Source organism: Momordica charantia (genome assembly GCF_013281855.1).
Source record: "Momordica charantia cultivar OHB3-1 chromosome 6 unlocalized genomic scaffold, Mcharantia_2.0 BLBB01000006.1, whole genome shotgun sequence".
Lineage (NCBI taxonomy): Eukaryota > Viridiplantae > Streptophyta > Magnoliopsida > Cucurbitales > Cucurbitaceae > Momordica > Momordica charantia.
The window spans coordinates 27,834,978-27,853,470 of record NW_028275164.1 but is presented as its reverse complement, the minus strand read 5'-3'; the positions used below and the strand labels follow the sequence as shown (position 1 = coordinate 27,853,470).

The 18,493-nt window shown below is 32.0% G+C and overlaps 1 protein-coding gene across 1 annotated transcript; it reads right to left on the bottom strand.

The window, feature by feature from the left end:
- Positions 1-13,062: 13,062 nt before the first annotated feature.
- KAN2 (Homeodomain-like superfamily protein) lies at positions 13,063-17,821 on the bottom strand. Its single transcript, XM_088126091.1, has 6 exons — positions 16,837-17,821; positions 16,672-16,748; positions 15,497-15,542; positions 15,224-15,398; positions 14,238-14,298; positions 13,063-13,621 (listed from the first exon to the last, which is right to left on the bottom strand). Exons 1-6 carry the CDS (start codon positions 17,501-17,503, stop codon positions 13,493-13,495), a joined length of 1,155 nt encoding a protein of 384 aa, XP_087982217.1. The 5' UTR covers positions 17,504-17,821; the 3' UTR covers positions 13,063-13,492.
- Positions 17,822-18,493: the final 672 nt, after the last annotated feature.

The window sequence follows — 18,493 nt, the reverse complement described above, 5'->3', positions numbered from 1 at the left end:
TCTGTTTCATCAATGGTTCATATAAATGGAAAATCTTGATCAACTTTCACATAGATACTGGAAATTGAGAATGAGATTGTTCTTTAAGAACTTATTCACATAGGTTGATGTAGATCATCAGGATTTTGCTTTGTTTTGCTGTCTTATACCAAACTGTTTGGATTTCTACTGTTCAAGTCTGTAGTTTCTGGTTGTGCTCGAGAAATCTCCAGTCTTGTTACCTTTTTATCTATTTGTCGTTGTTTGCGAGTGAATTGGAAACTGTGCAAACTTTTTGCAGGTAAACTTGCAAGTGGTTTATTTTTCTTTTTCTTTTCCTGTGGTACGAAGACCATTACTATTCACGTGTTATATATATGTATATATATTTTTGGTTCTGCTAGGTCAACGTCCTTAAATTATTAGGCCCCTTTTAAGCTCTGCCCACGTTCAGTGGGTTTGATAAAGAGGAGTTATTGTTTGAACTTTAAAGGTCAAATTGAAAAAGCCACGGCTTTTTCAATTTGCTTTCCTTTATCATCACCCTCTTTACCCGTTGGTATCATCTCAGTTTTTTTTACTCCAAAGTTGAATTCTTGTTGCATATTTCTATTTTGTAGAGACAGAATGAACATAAATTCTCGGACCAATTCGGGCATGGGAAGAGGTTTAAGTACTTGGATTCTTCTTGCATGTTTATATTCTGTAGGTGCAGATTGAACATAAATTCTTGGATCCATTTGGCCTTGGTGAGTGGTTTATTATAGGTATGAAATTATATCGGTGTGCTTTTTTCATATATATCCCCACGGGGAACTATATAGTTTCATTTATGACCTTTCACCACTCGTGTCGAACAGGAGACGCAACATATTAGTAATAGAGCCTTGACAGTTGAAGCATTCCAAGTCATATTCCTACCGTAACCGTAAAGGGTACACGAACTACTCATTGTGGGAGGAGGCAAGTTTCTTTAGATTAAGACTAAAATTTGAACATGAACATAACTTTAAACCAACCAAAATTTCATAAAAAGATGCAACAACAAACAAATGCATGAAGACACGATGGCTAAGAAGATTGATGAATTTTTGGATTACTGAGAAGTGTCCCCAAAATATGCGAGGCTATGATCTGTGCAAGTGAGTCCAGCAAACTTCGGCCTTGGCCCTATAACGACCCAAAAACTAAGTTTTCTCTGAATTTTTTTGAGAATTAGGGGACCTCTACTCCACAAAGTCTAAAAGTAAAGGAGACAAAGGCAAGATCACAAAGATGAAAGATACTATTCCTTGTTTCTCCTTAAAAATTACTTTTTAATTGAACGTCACACCCTTTTTCCTCTGCGTTTAGTTTCTTCAGGAAAACGAACTCAAAAACTGATGTGTGTGTGTATATATATATATATAGCCTATTCAACTTTAATAGTTTTCGTTTCCATTGAAAGCGAGTTTTCCATTACTTTCAAGATTAGTAGTTAAGTGAGTATCTTCTTTGTTCTTAAAAATTATACTCTTTTTCCATCATCTCTCGGTAATTATGTGAAAGTAATGTTTATAAGCTTAATTTTCTATTTTTAAAATGAGTAGGTAGCACATAGGAAGTAATTATTTACATTCTAAAGATGTAAAATATTTGAGGAACAGGGCAAACAGAGAAGTGTGTTTGTTGTAATTTTTGTTCTGTTAAATTTGAATAATAATTGGGGTTTTGAATTGAGTGCATTATGTGTATGTGTGTGTGTGTTTTCTATGTCTAGTGGGTGGGAGCAGAAGAGGCAACACGTGGAAGCAGAAGTCACATCGGGCCATCTGCGAATACCAATTTAAAGAGTAAGTAATTATGAATGAATGATTCAATTCCGGCTTTAGGATAAAGGTAAATTTAAAACTCTGAGTCTCTGTCACCTCTACAGAGGAAGGTTTCTGACTTCTGACTTCTGACTTCTGACTTGTCCTTTTTTTCTCCTTTGCCTCGCATGTTTTTGAATTCCCATTTCTTGCCCTCCCATCCTAACAACTTCTTTTCTTGTCCCACTTTCATTTTATCCTCAACTGCACCTCTCTTTTTTGGCATCCCCTTTTTTATTCCTCACTTCCCTCCTTGTGTTTTATTATGTCTTTTGCCTTTCTCCCTACCTATTTTCCCTCCTCCTTTCCAACCACATCATGTGTTTTTATTCGGTTCATCCGTCGAGCCACCATTGGAGAAGTAGGTCTTTCAAACACACCCTATCAAATTTTAAAAACTCTTTTACAAAATAATCCATCTTTTTTAAGTTTATTAAAAAAAAAAAAAAAAACTCAATTAGAGCCTAACCCAAGTATAATGTCATAGGAGATATATATATACACACTTTTGGACCATTGTGGTTTGAAGGAAAGGGGATTTGTTTTGTCCAAAGGAACAACAAATTGGAAAAAAGTTGCAAGTTGGTCCTAGAAATATGAGATATTAAATTGGGAGTAGGTAAAAATAGAATAATTCTTTAAATGAAGAGGAGAGTGGTCAGTGGAGGAGGCCGGCTTGAATGGCGGGAAGACAAAGGAAACGTTCTCGTTCCTGCCCGGTCTGCCCGTGCGGTCAGCGAGGGGGGGTGTGTCAATCATAAAGCAATAGATGGCAAAATCATTTTTCTTTTTCCTTCTTCGATTTTTGCGCCCACTTTTTTCTTTTCTTTTCTTTTTTTAATTTTCAACGCCTCTGACACTGGGGCCCACCACTTTTTTGACCGTATTCCTTGCCTTGCCTTTTTTTCACTGCTCCTTCTCAGGATTCTTAATCTTGAATCTTTTCTTTCATTTGACTAATAATTAACAACAATAATTATCATAATAATTGGCATGAGTCAAAATTATAGTTATTATTATTATTATTTTTATCAAAAAATTTATAGTTATTATATTATATACCCTAAAAAAGTTGTCATATTTTATATTATAGCAAGGTTAATAATCTGATTATGTTTTATGTTTTTTTTTGGTGTCTAGTATTTACCGTCTAAAAGCCTTTGGATATTTTTGTTTTAATTATATACCTTTTTTATTGGTGGAGGTTTAAATTGATTGATGATAAACTTACCTATAAATTCAAAAGAGAAATTAAACTGATTAGGAAAAGTTTGTAATCCCTGTTTGAAATTTCTAAAACTTTGATAGAAGTTTACAAATGTTTTCCTTCTAAATGATATAAATTGAAACTTGTTAAATAATAGGGATTAATTAAATTGAAAAAACACAAAAACATCATTGACTAAAACATATATTCACCCATAGTATATCTTAAATCTCTACCATTGTTAAACTCAAGAAATAAAAAAATATATATTCGGATAATTATATTAAGTCATGTTATATTTTACATATTGTGTCTATTTAATCTCTAAAATTTTAAAAAAATGTATATAAACTAATTTTGATTGTGCTTATGTTTAGTCTTCGGTTTCGTTGTTAGTATAAGTTGATGGTAGACTTATATATATGACACTTGTTTCTTAAAATTTGAATAAAATGACATATGATCTGACAACTTATTAAACAGATCCGAAATTTTGATTGGAAAAACAATCCCTTGATCTCATCTAAAAACTTGAGTAGTCAATTTCTCAAATAGTAATTCATACATTACACTGTACCTAACAAAAGAATATATATATATATATATATATATATATTTTTTTTTGTGTGGGACAATTTATACTTATTTTTCAAAGCTTGGGGTTTAAAATGTAAGATTTGAAAGCAATTCGCCACAATTTCCTAAAATTTAGGTTATATTATAGATTTAGTCCACATGCTATGCTTCAGATGTTATGTCTATTTTAGTTAGTGAAATAATTTTTAAAAACTTTGGGGTTAATTAAGTTTATATTTAATCTTTATCATTGTCACAATTCGTAAAATATATAACAAAACAACAAGTTTGTCTTTCCAGCTATCTGCCATATCTCTTTATACTCAACCAAAATTTATCTAAATGGTCATTAAATTTGGCTCGAGTAGATTTTGCTGGGCCGATTTTTATCAACTCAATCATTTTGATTAATTTCTTAAAAAGGTTAATTTCATATTTACTTGTACATTTTTTTTTGTTGAATCCACCAAAATGGAGTCAAACCAATGCCAACCAACTTACTTACACTTACACACCTCTACTTTTAGCCCCCACAAAGAATAGAAACAAGGGTAGGGGTAAATAAATAAAACAGTAAAAATATAATAGAGAAGAACTATAAGGATCTCGATAAACACAACTCAAGGTGAGGTGTGGCCCCTATAGCTATAGTTACTGTGGAAAAGAAAGAAAAAGAATAGGGTAACTTTAAAAAAAAAAAAAAAAAGAAATGTCAAACTGTGAAGCAAGCAAAGAAATAGGATTATATAGGACAGCAGTTTCCCAGATCTGATGGGAAGGTGAAATTGTAGGACCCCTATGACCCTACAACTCTAGGGGTAGGGGTCCTAATCACCTCTGGCCCCAAACTAAATCATAAGTGTAATGATGGACAAATTATTTCCCTTCACAATCTACAAACTCTATTTTTTTTTTCCTTTTCTTTTTTCTTTTGCTTCTGCACCTATTAAGTACTGCCCTATTCTATTCTCCAAATTTGTTTATTTGTTTATTTTTATATATATATATATATATATTTTCCTTTTGGGTAGCTCAAGGGCTTTGGTTTTGTCAGTGCATTGCCCATCAAAATAGTTTGGAGGAAATGTGCCATAAATTTGGACCACCTAACTCCATCAGTTGGTTTGATCATGTTTTCTGCTTTCTGTTTTCAATAACTTGGTATTCTCTCTCTCTCCATCTCTATGTTTGTATTGCCCAAATTTAGTATTTAGAAAGGGTATTGTTTATTTGCAAAGACAGAAATGCTCTAAACAAAATGCTATAAGGAGATGATATGATGGTTAAGAGTTGCTTTTGTCATTAAAAACCTATCTAAGTTTTGCCCGTTTTCAAATATCAAATGAATTTACAGTGAGAAGAGATGTGAATAATGGATCTCACTCTGATTGACGACTGGAATGTCTCAAGTAATTTATTTTGAATTAGTTAACCCAATTGGTGATTCGAAGTTAATTTTGTGAGTTCTCCTTGAGGAATAATAACGTAACTCGATCACCTTCATTTAAATAAGGCAAGCTACACACTTTTTCTTTTTCCACATAATCTAAAAGCATTTGAGAGGTCTCTAATAAGCACCTAACTAATTTTCGTTACTCTACCAAACAGGAACCATGGGTCGATTTCATAGATATTTGAAGTCATCATCGGAAAAAACTTGCCACATAATTAGAAAGAGCGAGAGAAAATTTAATACTTACCTAATTTTATGTAGAGTTATTTATAAAAGGTACCCTTCAACTTGGTTTGAATCATTCAGTAGGGGAGTTGGGGCCAACTTTGGGGTATGAATTTAAATGACATGTACTACTATCAATAATTTATTTACAAGCAATTGAACCATACCTTTCTTTTTGCTGCAAAAGGGAATTGCAAGACACATAAATTCAGATACCTAGTTTTAAGGGCATCTAGGACCTATAAAATAGATGTGCCATAAGAGAGACAAAGGAAAAAAATTAAGTAGCTTAGTAGATGAAGAGTAATATTTTGGGTATGAATAATGCTTTAGCAAGGGACTTGTAAATTTGGGATAATAAGGTACACACCATTTCTCTTAATTGGAAAGCTTCCGTAGAGCTTTCCTTTCGTATGATTCTTACGATCTTTTCAAAAAATAAAAAAGAAAAGAAAAGAAAAGAAAAGAAAATTTAGGGTCTTGAATTAATGGCATTGGCTCTTACGGTGTGGGCTTGAAAGAAGACAGAGTGGCCATTTCAAAAGTGAAGAAGTGATTGATGTGAGGATAGTGTGGTCAGAGGAGTGAGAAATGAGACATTTTTACTATTTATCCTACATTTTGAACCAAAAAACCTAATAAATTACTTCAACTTTGTTAGGCTAAGGAGGCATAAGGGATCCTATGAGCCCTATTGGTATAGTAAAGGGTAGCCTCAATTTTAGGGTTTTATCGCTCTCTACATTATTGAATTAATTGTTTGACATGTCGTCATTTCTATATTTCCATGAGTTCGACATCAGCGTGAAACGTGAATGGACATTTTCATTAATAACGTAAAAAAACTATAAAAAAATAGCAACATAATATCAGTAATATGAATATAGGATTAATATTGATAATTTTCAACTTATTTAAAAAAGGGGAAATGCTTATTTGTTAATTTAGAATTTGACAAAAAAAATTTATTTTTATAATTTTTCCAGAAATATCTATCAACATTGATATTTTATAGATAAAATTGACTGCCTGAACATTTAATTTCAATTCTTTATGGGTGGGGGAATGTCCCTTTTTTTTCATCAATATAATTCAAGTTTTTTTTTGAACAAATCAATATAATTCAAGTTGAAAGTTGGTTATGGTTTAAAGTCATCTTCTATTTCTACTGGTACTTCTGTCAAAAAGTAAAAAAGTAAAAAGTTAAAAAAAAACACATGTTTTTGTTCAATGTTCTCTCATTAGGTTGAAAATATATGTATGAGTGTGTCTATTTAAGGCTACAAATTTACTAATATAAACATAAACTAATAAAACCCACTTCTTATAATGTATTTTAACTTTTATAAATCATAAACCCAACAAAAATCAATACCATATTACGACTTAGGTTTATATAATTTTTTTTAAACAAGTTATCTAATTACCTTTTTGAATTTTTTTTAAAAATAAAATACTTATTAGGAGAAATCCCACGAAACTATTTTTGCTGATAATATGAGAGAGAGAGAGAGAGAGAGAGAGAGAGAGAGAGAGGCTTATCTTTTTCCAAATAAGAAAAGACAGTGACATATCATAATTATCAACATTAAATTCTGTTGGCTTCCTTCTTGGCTCATAGTTCAGAGGTCATTTCAGTACTTTCTTCTCTTTCACAATTTTAGATCTTAGAGGGCCTTTTTGGCAATTGCCTTCAAAGTAAACTTTTTTGTCATTTATTTAAATTATATGATGATTACTTAATTTTCCTAACTATTCTCTATTTTAATGCTCGAAGTTTCACCCACTCTTAACTTTGTATGCAACAATTGTTTTAATTATTTTAATAATCTTTAGTAAATAATTTAATAAAAACGTGATATATGCATGTCTCTATATAAGGATAAGCTTTATTTTTATTTTTATTTTTTTTAAACATAACATTTGAAAGTTCAACATTCTTTTATTCATGTTTAAAAAAAAAAAAACTTTTGTAGGATTACTTTTAGGTGATTTGAATAAGAGAACATTATTATATGTTTGAAATCATTTTTTTTTATGTAAACAATCATTAGTTATAATGAATATGGAAAAAAAACTAATTTCAATTATTCTTCAAAGGTAAATGCACCTACATAAAAAATTATGATAGAATAAGAAAAGTATTATACAAACATGTTAATTATCATTGAAATTTTGTTCCAAAATATAGAATTTTTTTTTGGAACCTTCCTTATTTTTAGTTGATTGAGGATATATATCTTAATTAATTGAACTATGATTAAGAAAACCTTATTTGAGAAAAATTTCTATATTACGACAGTACAGATTCTACTACCATTTATTGTGCGCCACATCAACGTCATTTGAAAATAATGTGAGGTCTGCCAACGTTAAAATATTATTTATAAATGAAAAATTGTAGTTTGAACAAACAGAGTAACACGTAGTATAAGAAAATTTTCCGTCCTCTTACCGCAAGAGGAAAAAATTCATAAAAGTCTTATTTGATTTGGTATGTATTTATTTATTTTTCTTTTGAAAAAGATGTATTTAATTCATTAAATCTTGCACACATGAACGGAATATATATCATATATCAATTTTCAAAAGGAGTTGATTGATTTGCCATGTCTAGAGTTTAATTAATTACTCATTTATTATTCCAACCAAACATTTAAAGGTCATATTTATTCTCATACTTAACGAGTAACTTTAATTTTTATAATTTATCAAATAATACCATAAATTAAACAAAGTATACCAACAAAATTTTATTTTTCAAGAAACTTTATGAAAATATATTTCTAAAGCTCTATAATTTTAAGTGTCTAAAAATTTACGGTAACATTTAGAATTTCTTATAAGATGGGAAAATTTTGTAAAAAAAAAGAGGTTTTTTTTTTTTTTTTTTTACATCAACAACAATAATTGATAAAAGGTAGACTTAGAAGAAAGAGAAAGAGTGCTTTTAATTGGATTGAACCGCTACCATCCTCGTGTCGAATTACTCTCTCGATTATGTGCGTCATAAAAACGCGTGCTGTTATTGGTCAAGTAATTTAGGGGACTTATTTCTCTTTGTAGTGAACTACACAACTCAATAACGCGTGTGAAATCCTTTTTAAATTATCATGTATTTTGACTTTGAAAAATTTGCTGACAAATTTCCCATCAAAATGGTACACATGAGGTCACATTTAATTTTGGATAATTTATTTATTGACTTAGCCATCGAATTATCAATCTTTAAAATGATATTAGATATTTTATTTACTAATCAAATTGTCAAATAATAGTGAATAATAACTCATGTGACATGTGGATTGAATTAGTGATCATTCACTTTGATAAATAATATGGCATACCTATTAAATTAGCAAATGATATAATATGGTAAGAATTAGTACAATGGAGTATGTTAGCGGAATAAAATTAAACTATATTGACAAAAAAAGAAAAAATCTCATTAAAAATTATTTTTCTGTTCCATCAAATTTTTGGACGTTCTAATTTTATGTTATCCTAGTTTTTGGTGTGTTTTCCTTTGAGTTAGGTCGTGTAAATACATCATTCATTGATCAAATTAGTCATCCCACATTAATATTTAAATAAAGGTAAGTAAAGACGTGTTAAAATCAAATTTGGAAGTTTGAGGGACACAATTGTAGCTATTTAAAATTTATTTATGGGCCAAATAGATACAACTATCAAAATTTAAGGATTAAATTTATAATTTAATCATTATATTATTAACCTAGTTTATGCATTTTAAATATTAATAATATATTTAGTTCCAAAAACTTAAAAAAGTTTTGATTGGACTTCTATTTAGGCACTATCATTAACACCGTTAACGAAATGACCGTTAAAATAAAATTTCAAGTGAGATGCACACAATGGAAAATCGTTATTCTTCAAATCTCATAACTCTAGTTAGAACATATCTTTTATGGGATCAGTTAGAATTTTTTTAAAAAAGATAAACAAGAATGTTATAAATTCAAAATTTCTTTTTCTAATAAATTAGGGGTAGGAGGAGTTGAACTTTAGACCACGAAAGAATATAGATACGAATAGCCATTTAAATATGCTCATGTTATCATAAATTCAAAAATTTTAATATACAAAGAAAGCCATCAGCTGTCGGCTCGTTGGTAAGGCGAGAGCTTCAAGCCCGATTTCTGGTAGGGAGCGGAGAGCCCCAGCCCAGCTTGAAGGCTGCTATTTCACCGGGAGTGAATGACGCTAGGGCTATTTTCCACTAATAAGAATCTCCTGACTTTCTTGCTTATGCGGTACTTCGACCGCTAAGCCTCGCTTTCCTACCTAATTCAATGATTAGAATAATGGGAATTGCGTAGATAGAAGGACGAAAGGAACTAACCCTCACTCAGGTGAAATGGAATTAGGAGCGCTCGCTTGTGCTAGCCTTTGGGGCCCGTTCCCTTGACTCGTACCGATCAGAATCTGACCCCACGAGAAATTGAGCAAAAGGCTGCTGAATTGGCCTATTTCTTGCGTGTACCAATTGAAGTTTTTTGAGAAAAAGCTCGTCGATCCAAATGAATCATTCTTCTGGTCTCTCTTCGCTCCCCGCCCCGAAACTGACCCACAGCACAGCGCCAATTCGCTTCGCGTGCAGGAAGGCAATGAAGTTCAGTTCATGAGACCGCGGTTGGGAACAAAATTAATTCATGCATTATCAATCATTTTAAGCTTTCGTATATACAATCTTTTAAAAATACAAAAGAAGGACAAAATTAAGGGCATGCATCTCAATAATTTATTAAGCTTTCATATATACAATTTTTTATTTTTAAAATATTAAGAATGGGAGAAACGGTACCTTTGGAGAAAAGACAACTTTTTCTTTTTAGTATAACAAATATAGAGATGTGAGATTGAACTTCCGTCATCTAGAAAAAGAACAAGATGTCTTAACTGTTAACCTATGTTCATATTAATGGGAGAAGGCAACTTCGTCCGTAGATAAAGTTTTGAATATATTCTTATTGGAAGAGATTGAACAGAAAATATACGTTGGAAAGATGGATGACTCTTTTTTCTTTTCTTTTTTTGTCTCTCTCTTTAATAGTTGTTTCAAGATGTTCTAATTCACGCTTCATGTACCTTAATTTGGCTTTGGATATGAAGCATATTTACCTTGGTATCTTTCTTTAGATCAAATAAGTGATGAAATCCTTTATGGAAAATCCTACTAAAGTTTATAAATAAAAGTAAAAAAAAAAAAAAAACAACATTAAAGCGAAATATTATAAAGCTCCAATTGATTAGTCCTTTTCTATCTTTTTCTGAATTTGATAACAAGCACAAGAAGCACCAAAACCTCCTTCCAAGTAAAACTTTCCAAATAAAGATAAAATTTGAAATCATAATTTCTTTTTTTCCTTTTTTTAGTTCAACAAATGCGAGGTGGAATCCAACCTTTTTATCGGTGGAATCCAACCTTTTTATCTTTTAAGAAAAATTAATTGAACTATACTCGGATACAATTTGTTAGCGCAAATATATTAATTTTTGCCGCTAATATGAATTAAAGGTGGGAACCCAACATTTTGATGGAATGTTTAGGTAAGAAATTTTAAAATAACCCCCTCATGAACAAAAATTGGAAACTATCTAAACATAATACAACTCGAGATTGGATTTTAAAACATTAAAACAAAATTAAATCTCAACTCAACGTACCATTAGTTCATGCCCAAAATGAGGAATAAACTACCAAAAGAAACAACTATAAAGTAAGATTTAATTATCCAAAGTTGAGTAAATGAGCTTTTAATTTAGCCATAATTTAACTGCATATTTGTATCCAAACGTAGTCGGTTTGAATGGTGATCTTGAGATAATTGAAATGTTAACAATGAAACACCACTTGATTAGCAATAAACGTTACATGTTTTTTCTTTTAAGGTTGAATTAAATGAAGTCAAAACTTTAAAGCCAAATATAACTCAAACGTACACCTCAGTAAAAAGGTAAAACAAATGATTTTTGAAGTCAATCCAAAGATTCAAACCATCTTTATTAACACAATATAAGTTATTCCGCGTAAGCTAACCCAAACATCGCCAGTAATTACTAAATGAAAGAACTTATTGGTGAGTGATGTGACGTGGTGAAAAAATTTATGGAATATGTTGATGCAGAAATTTGTCCTCCTGTGATTCCGCCAAATTCATACCAATTTTCTAGAATAAAAGGGATCGATGAGATCTGCAAAATAGAATAGCACTAAAGATCGGTGTGACTCTTGTCATACAGACTCTGATGCTAAAGTTAGAATCAGAGTAGTTCGAATAGTATGGAGTACTTGTAGTGTACCTTTATAATGAGTATTTACTTTCTATTTATAGAAGAAAATCTTAGGGCAAATACTTTCCCTTTCGAATATAGGATATATTTCTTCAGAGAATTCGAACGGTAGAAAATAGAGATTTTCTCATCCATAACAGAATACATGGACGATATTCCATCCATTACTATAAAAATTATGATATCTCTTCCAATTTTTTTTAATTGGAATGCTTTTATATAAACTTCCATCAATTTTTTTTTTTTAATGTTTCTCGCACGTAATTAATAAAATGATTCCGATATCTCTTAAAAAGAACAAAAGATAGAAGGGTGACATGGCAGGGGTGGGGTACCCTGACAGTGACATGGCCCCAATTGTACAGTTATTGTTTCACTCAAGTGGTAGTGTTGGCCAAATGTGGTGCCAAAAGACAACATATGGTGTATCCACACTAACCAACATTTGGCTACAAAACAAAACAACACGACAATTCCTTATACCTCTTTTTTTACTGTTTTTTTCCCCCTTGATCTTAAAAATACATATTTTCACTTTCTTTTTCCAACAACCTTCCTTCAATTTCCCTTGTTATCAATATTTGGTTTCCACTTTTGTTTCTATATTTAAGTTTCAATTTAGTTTTTATGTATATTATTTATTCCTTATGTTCTTTGATTAAAAGACACTGACCTATTGACCTATTTCGCTCGTTGGTTAGGAAGGGTAGAAATCTAGCTAATGCGACTTGAGTTATGTATGCACAACCACGACGTCGTCATATTTTAATTTTACTTAGTATTATTGACATTTCATTTTTTAAAAGATGGAAGGATCCGAACTCATGACCTTTACTTAGAGAGATATGTCACTTATCACTGAGTTACATTCATGTTGGCAAATGATTAATATTTTACAAAAACTTGACACAAATGACAATGGAAAACATGTTTTTTTTTTTAACACTAAATATCTTAAACCCATGAAAATTTAAAACTTCAATCATATTGAATAGTTTTTTTTGTTTTCGTTTTAATAAAAGAAAAGAGATCCATGCATGAGTGGGAAGCACCATTCCCTAAGTGTTAAAGCTAACAAAGAACCCAAAAAAAAAAAAAGTTGATTCCCCCCTTGAAGATCAATACAGCATATTGCAATTGAGATTTTTAAGTAGGCTTTTCCTTTTGAAAAATTACATTTATGGGTATAAAATCTGCACAATGGGTATTAAAAAGCAAGCTCAAAATCTTCTTTTGCGACCCCTACTTTTGTCATTTTACCATCTTTTCTTTCTCATCACTTATTTATTATTCTTAATCTCTTTGTTTCTCAGTCTTTTTGTTTATATTCTCAACCCTTTCTCTTTTCCCTCCTTTTTTTGTGTAATGCATGTGACACAATCTTATAGTAAATTTACAATTATTCGATTGTAGGTTCAAATCTTCTCTCATTTTGTACTAAAAAACCAAAAAAATACAAAAATAATATCATTCATAAATGTAAAGTTGCTTCTCCATTCATTACAATTGCCAATGCCAGGGCTCTCCTTCATTTACTTTTTTTTTTTTTTTTTTTTTTTGCAGTTAAATCTCTCTCTCTCTCTCTGTTGAGTGCAAAACAAACAAAAATCAATTAGATTCATATATTTAATTGCTTAAATAAAATAAGATGATTTAGGACCTCAAAGGTTGATAGGAATTAGGACCTGCTTTTTTGTTGCTTTCTGTCTTTCTTGTCTGCTTGTCTTTCTTTAGCTCTCTTTTTTCTCTTTCTTTTACTTTCTTTTTCTTTTTTTTTTCTTTTTTCCTTCCTCAGAGGCACTAACTTCAACTTCAACTTTTGTTTTGAGATATAATCATATCAAAATGAGTAGAAACTAAGCATCTGTTTTAATTTGGGTTTCATCAAACTGGCCTTCCTAATGTGAATTCCAAATTTGGCTTCTGAGGATTATTTGTCCCTCCACAAAGATCTGTCGATGAGCTTATTTCTGATAGCCTCTCATTGTTTGAGCACTTTGGATCCATATCATTCTGTTTCAAAACAAAAGAAAAACAAGCAAAAAAAAGTGTGGATTACTATTAACAGCATGACAACAAAAAGTATGTCTTCACTTCAACTTAGGATCTTGAAAAGTTTTAAATTTAAAGATTTGAACCCACACAAGAATAAAACTATCGACTACATTTGAATATATATACTTCCTTTTTCAAGATCACCAAAGCTAAAAGCAACTCTCAATTTAGAATTTAGTTGGTTTGTTCATCTCCCTAACTAGGTATTACACAGCTCTAGAGTCTCATATCTAAGCTCAATCTCGCATTTTTACAACATTTAGTATCAGACCAATCGCAGAATGTTCAATATCCTGGTCGGTAGCCAGCATGATTCAAGATCATGTCAAATATAGTTTTCTATGGACTATTGTTTCAATTTAGTGGCAGGTCACATCCGAACTTTTCTTTGTTTTTTTTTTATCTTATCTATACTTTATTTTTTCTCCCGACAATATCTTTAGGGTTAAAATGTATATGGATGGTTACCCTCTATCAGAAAAATCAACGCGCTACTCAGATTCTTTTTCGACCTAAGTTTGGATATTTTCTCCTACAATATATCGTATCGGAAGAGACAGAGAAAGTGGGGTACCTCGAGAGACGAAGAAAGGTCCTTAGAAGAATCATTAGGCAAACCATGCAACCAAGCTTCCCTGTCACACATAGAGCATATTTTCAATCAGCAGAGAAACCAAACCATTAAAAAAAAAAGAAAAAGAAAAAGAAAAAACCCTAAAGAAAAAGAAAGCTAGAAATCTTTTTCACTTTGCATTTGGTGCTTTTGATTGATATAAAGCTACACCAACCCCATGTGAGAGGCCATTACTATAACCACAAACTACGAGGAAAAAATTTTAAAATTTTTGAAACCATATTTTAAAATTATTACAAAAGAGAGCTTTATTTTCTTGGCACCAAAATTTCCACTAATGGGTCCATCAAAAGGGCTTAGCTTTCACACTAAGTTTCTAATTGCAGGTCCCATTGATTGAATAGGGCTCCATGTTTGAGCCCCACAAAATCCAAAGGACAGAGATTTCTCTCTCTCTCTTGGAATGAGGGAGCTTTTCTTTTTAACATCCTTTTCATCCCATTTTAAGAGACTATGTTTATAATTGCCCCATCATCAAGTTTTCAGTATGTTCATCATCAGTTTTCTAACCAAAAAATAGATAACACAAACAAATCTCCCCCCCCCCCCCCCTCTTGTTTTCCTTCTTATATCCATTGGGAAATTGTGCCCATCTTCCTGTTTGTATTATCAAAATCTTCCTATTCATAAAGTAAATTTGTTAGTTTAGTTACACTATCTAGCTTATTCAATTCCATTTCCAATGAAGAATAAATAGTATTTAGATTTCTACCTGGCCCAAAAAGTCAAAATTTTGAAAATATTCTAAATCTTATGTTTAAGAATAGAACTCTGTTTTCCGTCAAATCTAGATTACCCACCAAACACATCTTTAAGATTTCCGTTCGGGTTCGAATCTTCATGTTCCCATTTTGCACTTTTTTCAGAAAGAAGATGGGAGAAGGAAAAAGTTGAATGGTCGTGAAGAAGTTGGAACAGAAACTGACCTTGAAGAATTGCTCCAGAGGGCATGATAGTCCTTATCTTGATGAGGGTTTTGCCTGCCTTGTTGACCTGAGTTCTCATTTGGCCTTCCCATGGCTGGCTTTTGAATGTCAAATATTATATCTTCAATATTGCTTGTGTCCCCAGATGAAGCATTTTCGTATAAATCTGATTGGCCTTACAGAATATTGAAAAAAAATCCCAACTTTAGAATATAAATTAAAAAATATAAAAAATAAAAAGAAGGGGAAAAAAAGAAAAAAAGAAAAACCCACCTGAAGAAGCTGCTGCTCTGTCTGTGGTCTTCACCGTCCGATACATCTGCAATCAGAATTTGATCATATGAGATAAAAAAAAAAGGTGGGATTTGATCTGAATATTTTTTAAAATTTCCCTGAAAATGAAAAAAAAACACTGAAAAATTGTACTGTGGTTAGCCCTACTTATGGAGGTCTAGTTAATTTTTTAAAATAATAAAAAGTAAAAAAAGAACTGATTTGAAGAAGATATCATTGGGTAATGATGGGGTTTTATCATATCTTTTCCCTCTCCTATTTATTTTATAGATTGCCTTTGTTTCTTCCCATATTTATTTATTTATTTATTTTGACCTATCAATGGAGTGATTTTTAATTAAATAAAGCTTCATATATCACAAAAATACAACTGGGATTTGAAAAAAATTAGAATAATGGAGAGTCATAGATTTAACATTTGGAATTAGAGAATCTAAAACCAAAGAATTTTGTTTAGACCACACAAAGACTTAGACCCTAACTTTTGAAGACTTAAATGGTAAAAGAAATATATATAATTTTTTTAAAAATTTATTTATGTATTTACATTAAATTTTAACAGCTACCACTTCTCTCATTTACTCAAAGCCTTGTCAACTGGAAAACAGTCTCTCTCTGAGCCACCTTGTCTTGTGTGCATGTGTTACAGTTGATTTCATTTTTTCTTTTTAATTTTTTTTTTCTTTTTTTCTCATAGTTGGTATGGCTCATTCCCCCAAGCAAAAAGCTGTTTGTTAGCTAGCAGAAGCAGAACCATCAGATCTAGAAGAAAAATAAAAGCTAAGAATTTGTGACCCTCTGCAGTGAAAAATATTATAAACAAAAAAAAAAAAAAAAAAAAAACCCATTGGAATTTGAGAAGGAAAAAAGAAAAAAAAAATCTTATTTCCACTCGACAAACTTCCTGCCACAAAAATTAATTAAGGATGTAACAACAATGCAAAAACCCCATCTTGATTATGCAATTCATTTAAGCACACACCATCATCATTGGCAGGAAAAAAAAAAGTAAAATAAAATGAAATCATGTTCTTATAACGAAACTTAACCTAATATTTAGTTTATGTTGTGAAGGATGGAATGGAGCATTCGATTCGAAAAATGTAAATAATAAAAAAAAGATGTATATATGCATTTTATTTTGAATTACGGACCTGTAAATGAGATTTGACATGGGCCAAGGTGAGATCTTTGACATCCATAAGTTCGAGAACTGATTTTGGCGTAGCTCCTGAAGAAGGAGAAGCCATTGTTGAACAATAATTTTAACCTTGGAAAAATAAAATTAAAAAAAATTGGGATTTTATAAATCTACTTACTTTCATGGCCGCCGAGAAGTTCAACAGCGTGAACAAAGCGAGCATGGAGAGTGGAAGTCCATCTCATCCGTGGGGCTCTCATGCTGCGTTTGGCCGGAAATCTCGACAAGAATCTCGATCGCATCAGCTGGCCGCCGTGGCCGACGGCGGCGGCGGTGGGGTTGGTGGTTGTCTGATGATGATACACTGGAATTCCTCTAATGGGTCGCAAAAATCCGAGCTCTTGATGTGGCTGATGATGATGGGGTTGAAAGGGGTGGTGCTCGGCCGCGTCCGACCGCGGCGGGGGAGGGTGATGGGCGAACCCCGCCACGGCTTGACGGGTTTTGTTTAGGGCTTGGAGAAGGTGACCACCGCTGTGGAATGCAGAAATATTTTGGTATTGGTGATTAATTTGAGAGAAGTTGGAGAGGGAGAGGTCGAAATTGGAGGGGTGGTGATGGAGTTTTGGAGTAGTAGAAGCCATGGCTTGGGAAGAGGAGGAGGAAGAAGAAGAATCTAAAGCTGCAATATTATTCCAAAACCCCAAATCCAAAGCTTCAACTTGTTGATGATGATGATCTAGAGGGGCTGCTGTTCTTGATCTCCAGGTGGAGGAGGGTTTAAGATTGGTATTTGGAGGGCTAATTTGGAGGGACAAATCTGGCTGGGCTGGGAACAGCTCCATCTTCAAAACCCAAACCAAAAACCCAAACTCTCCCTTAATTCCCTCTCTGTAATTGTTGTTGTGTGATTGGGGATATGGGTTTTGAAGGAAAGTGAGGGTAGATTTCTGGGTTGTTCTCTGTTTCTTGTTTGTTCTTCTTGTTCTTCTCTTTGGGTTGCAGAGATTGATAGATGGATAGATGTGGAGAGAGAGAAGAGAGAGAGAGAAGAAATGACAAGCTATGAAGTGAATGGTTGTTTCTTTTGTGTGAAGTATATGTGAGATAATGACACTTGAGGAGCCTATGGATGAGAGAGAGAGAGAGAGAGAGGAGAGAGAGAGAGAGGAGAGGGAGAGAGAGCTTTTTTTTTCTTTATTTATTTATTTATTGGACGTGGGGGTGTAGGGGTAGTATAGGGTGAGAAAGCGAGGAAAAGATGAAAAAGGAGAAAAGGTAAATAAGATGGGAGTTGGTTCTCCTTTTGGGTTTTTACCATATTACCTTTCTTTCTTCTTCTTCTTTTTGTGTTTTATTTATTTATTGTTGGTTTGTATATGTATACTACTCCGATCCTACCCTTGATTTGTACATCGGTTCTTTATTCAGTCCCTTATGTTTAAAGTTCTTTAATTCAATTATAACTTTAGTTTTTTTTAGCGTCTGTACTTTTAAAATGTTCTTCTAATAGATATCTTGAAATTTTAAGGCTGTATTTGTATTTGTATTTATATTTAATTTTGTGTCTCATTGGCACCTGCCCCTAGCTAACTCGATTGTTTTAACACTTACACATGACAAGTTGATATATAACTATACGTGGATATTACGTGGCAAGATGATCATCTACGGGTTTAAGCACTCAAAGAGATGGAGTGTAAACCATAATGAATTTTTACTAATTCACCCCTTGAAACAAAAAATAATATAAAAAAAATAAAGTTTTTCTAAAATTAAGTTCGATAAATGTATAAAATCTGTTAAGGATCTCACATTGAAGGGACCTTGCATAG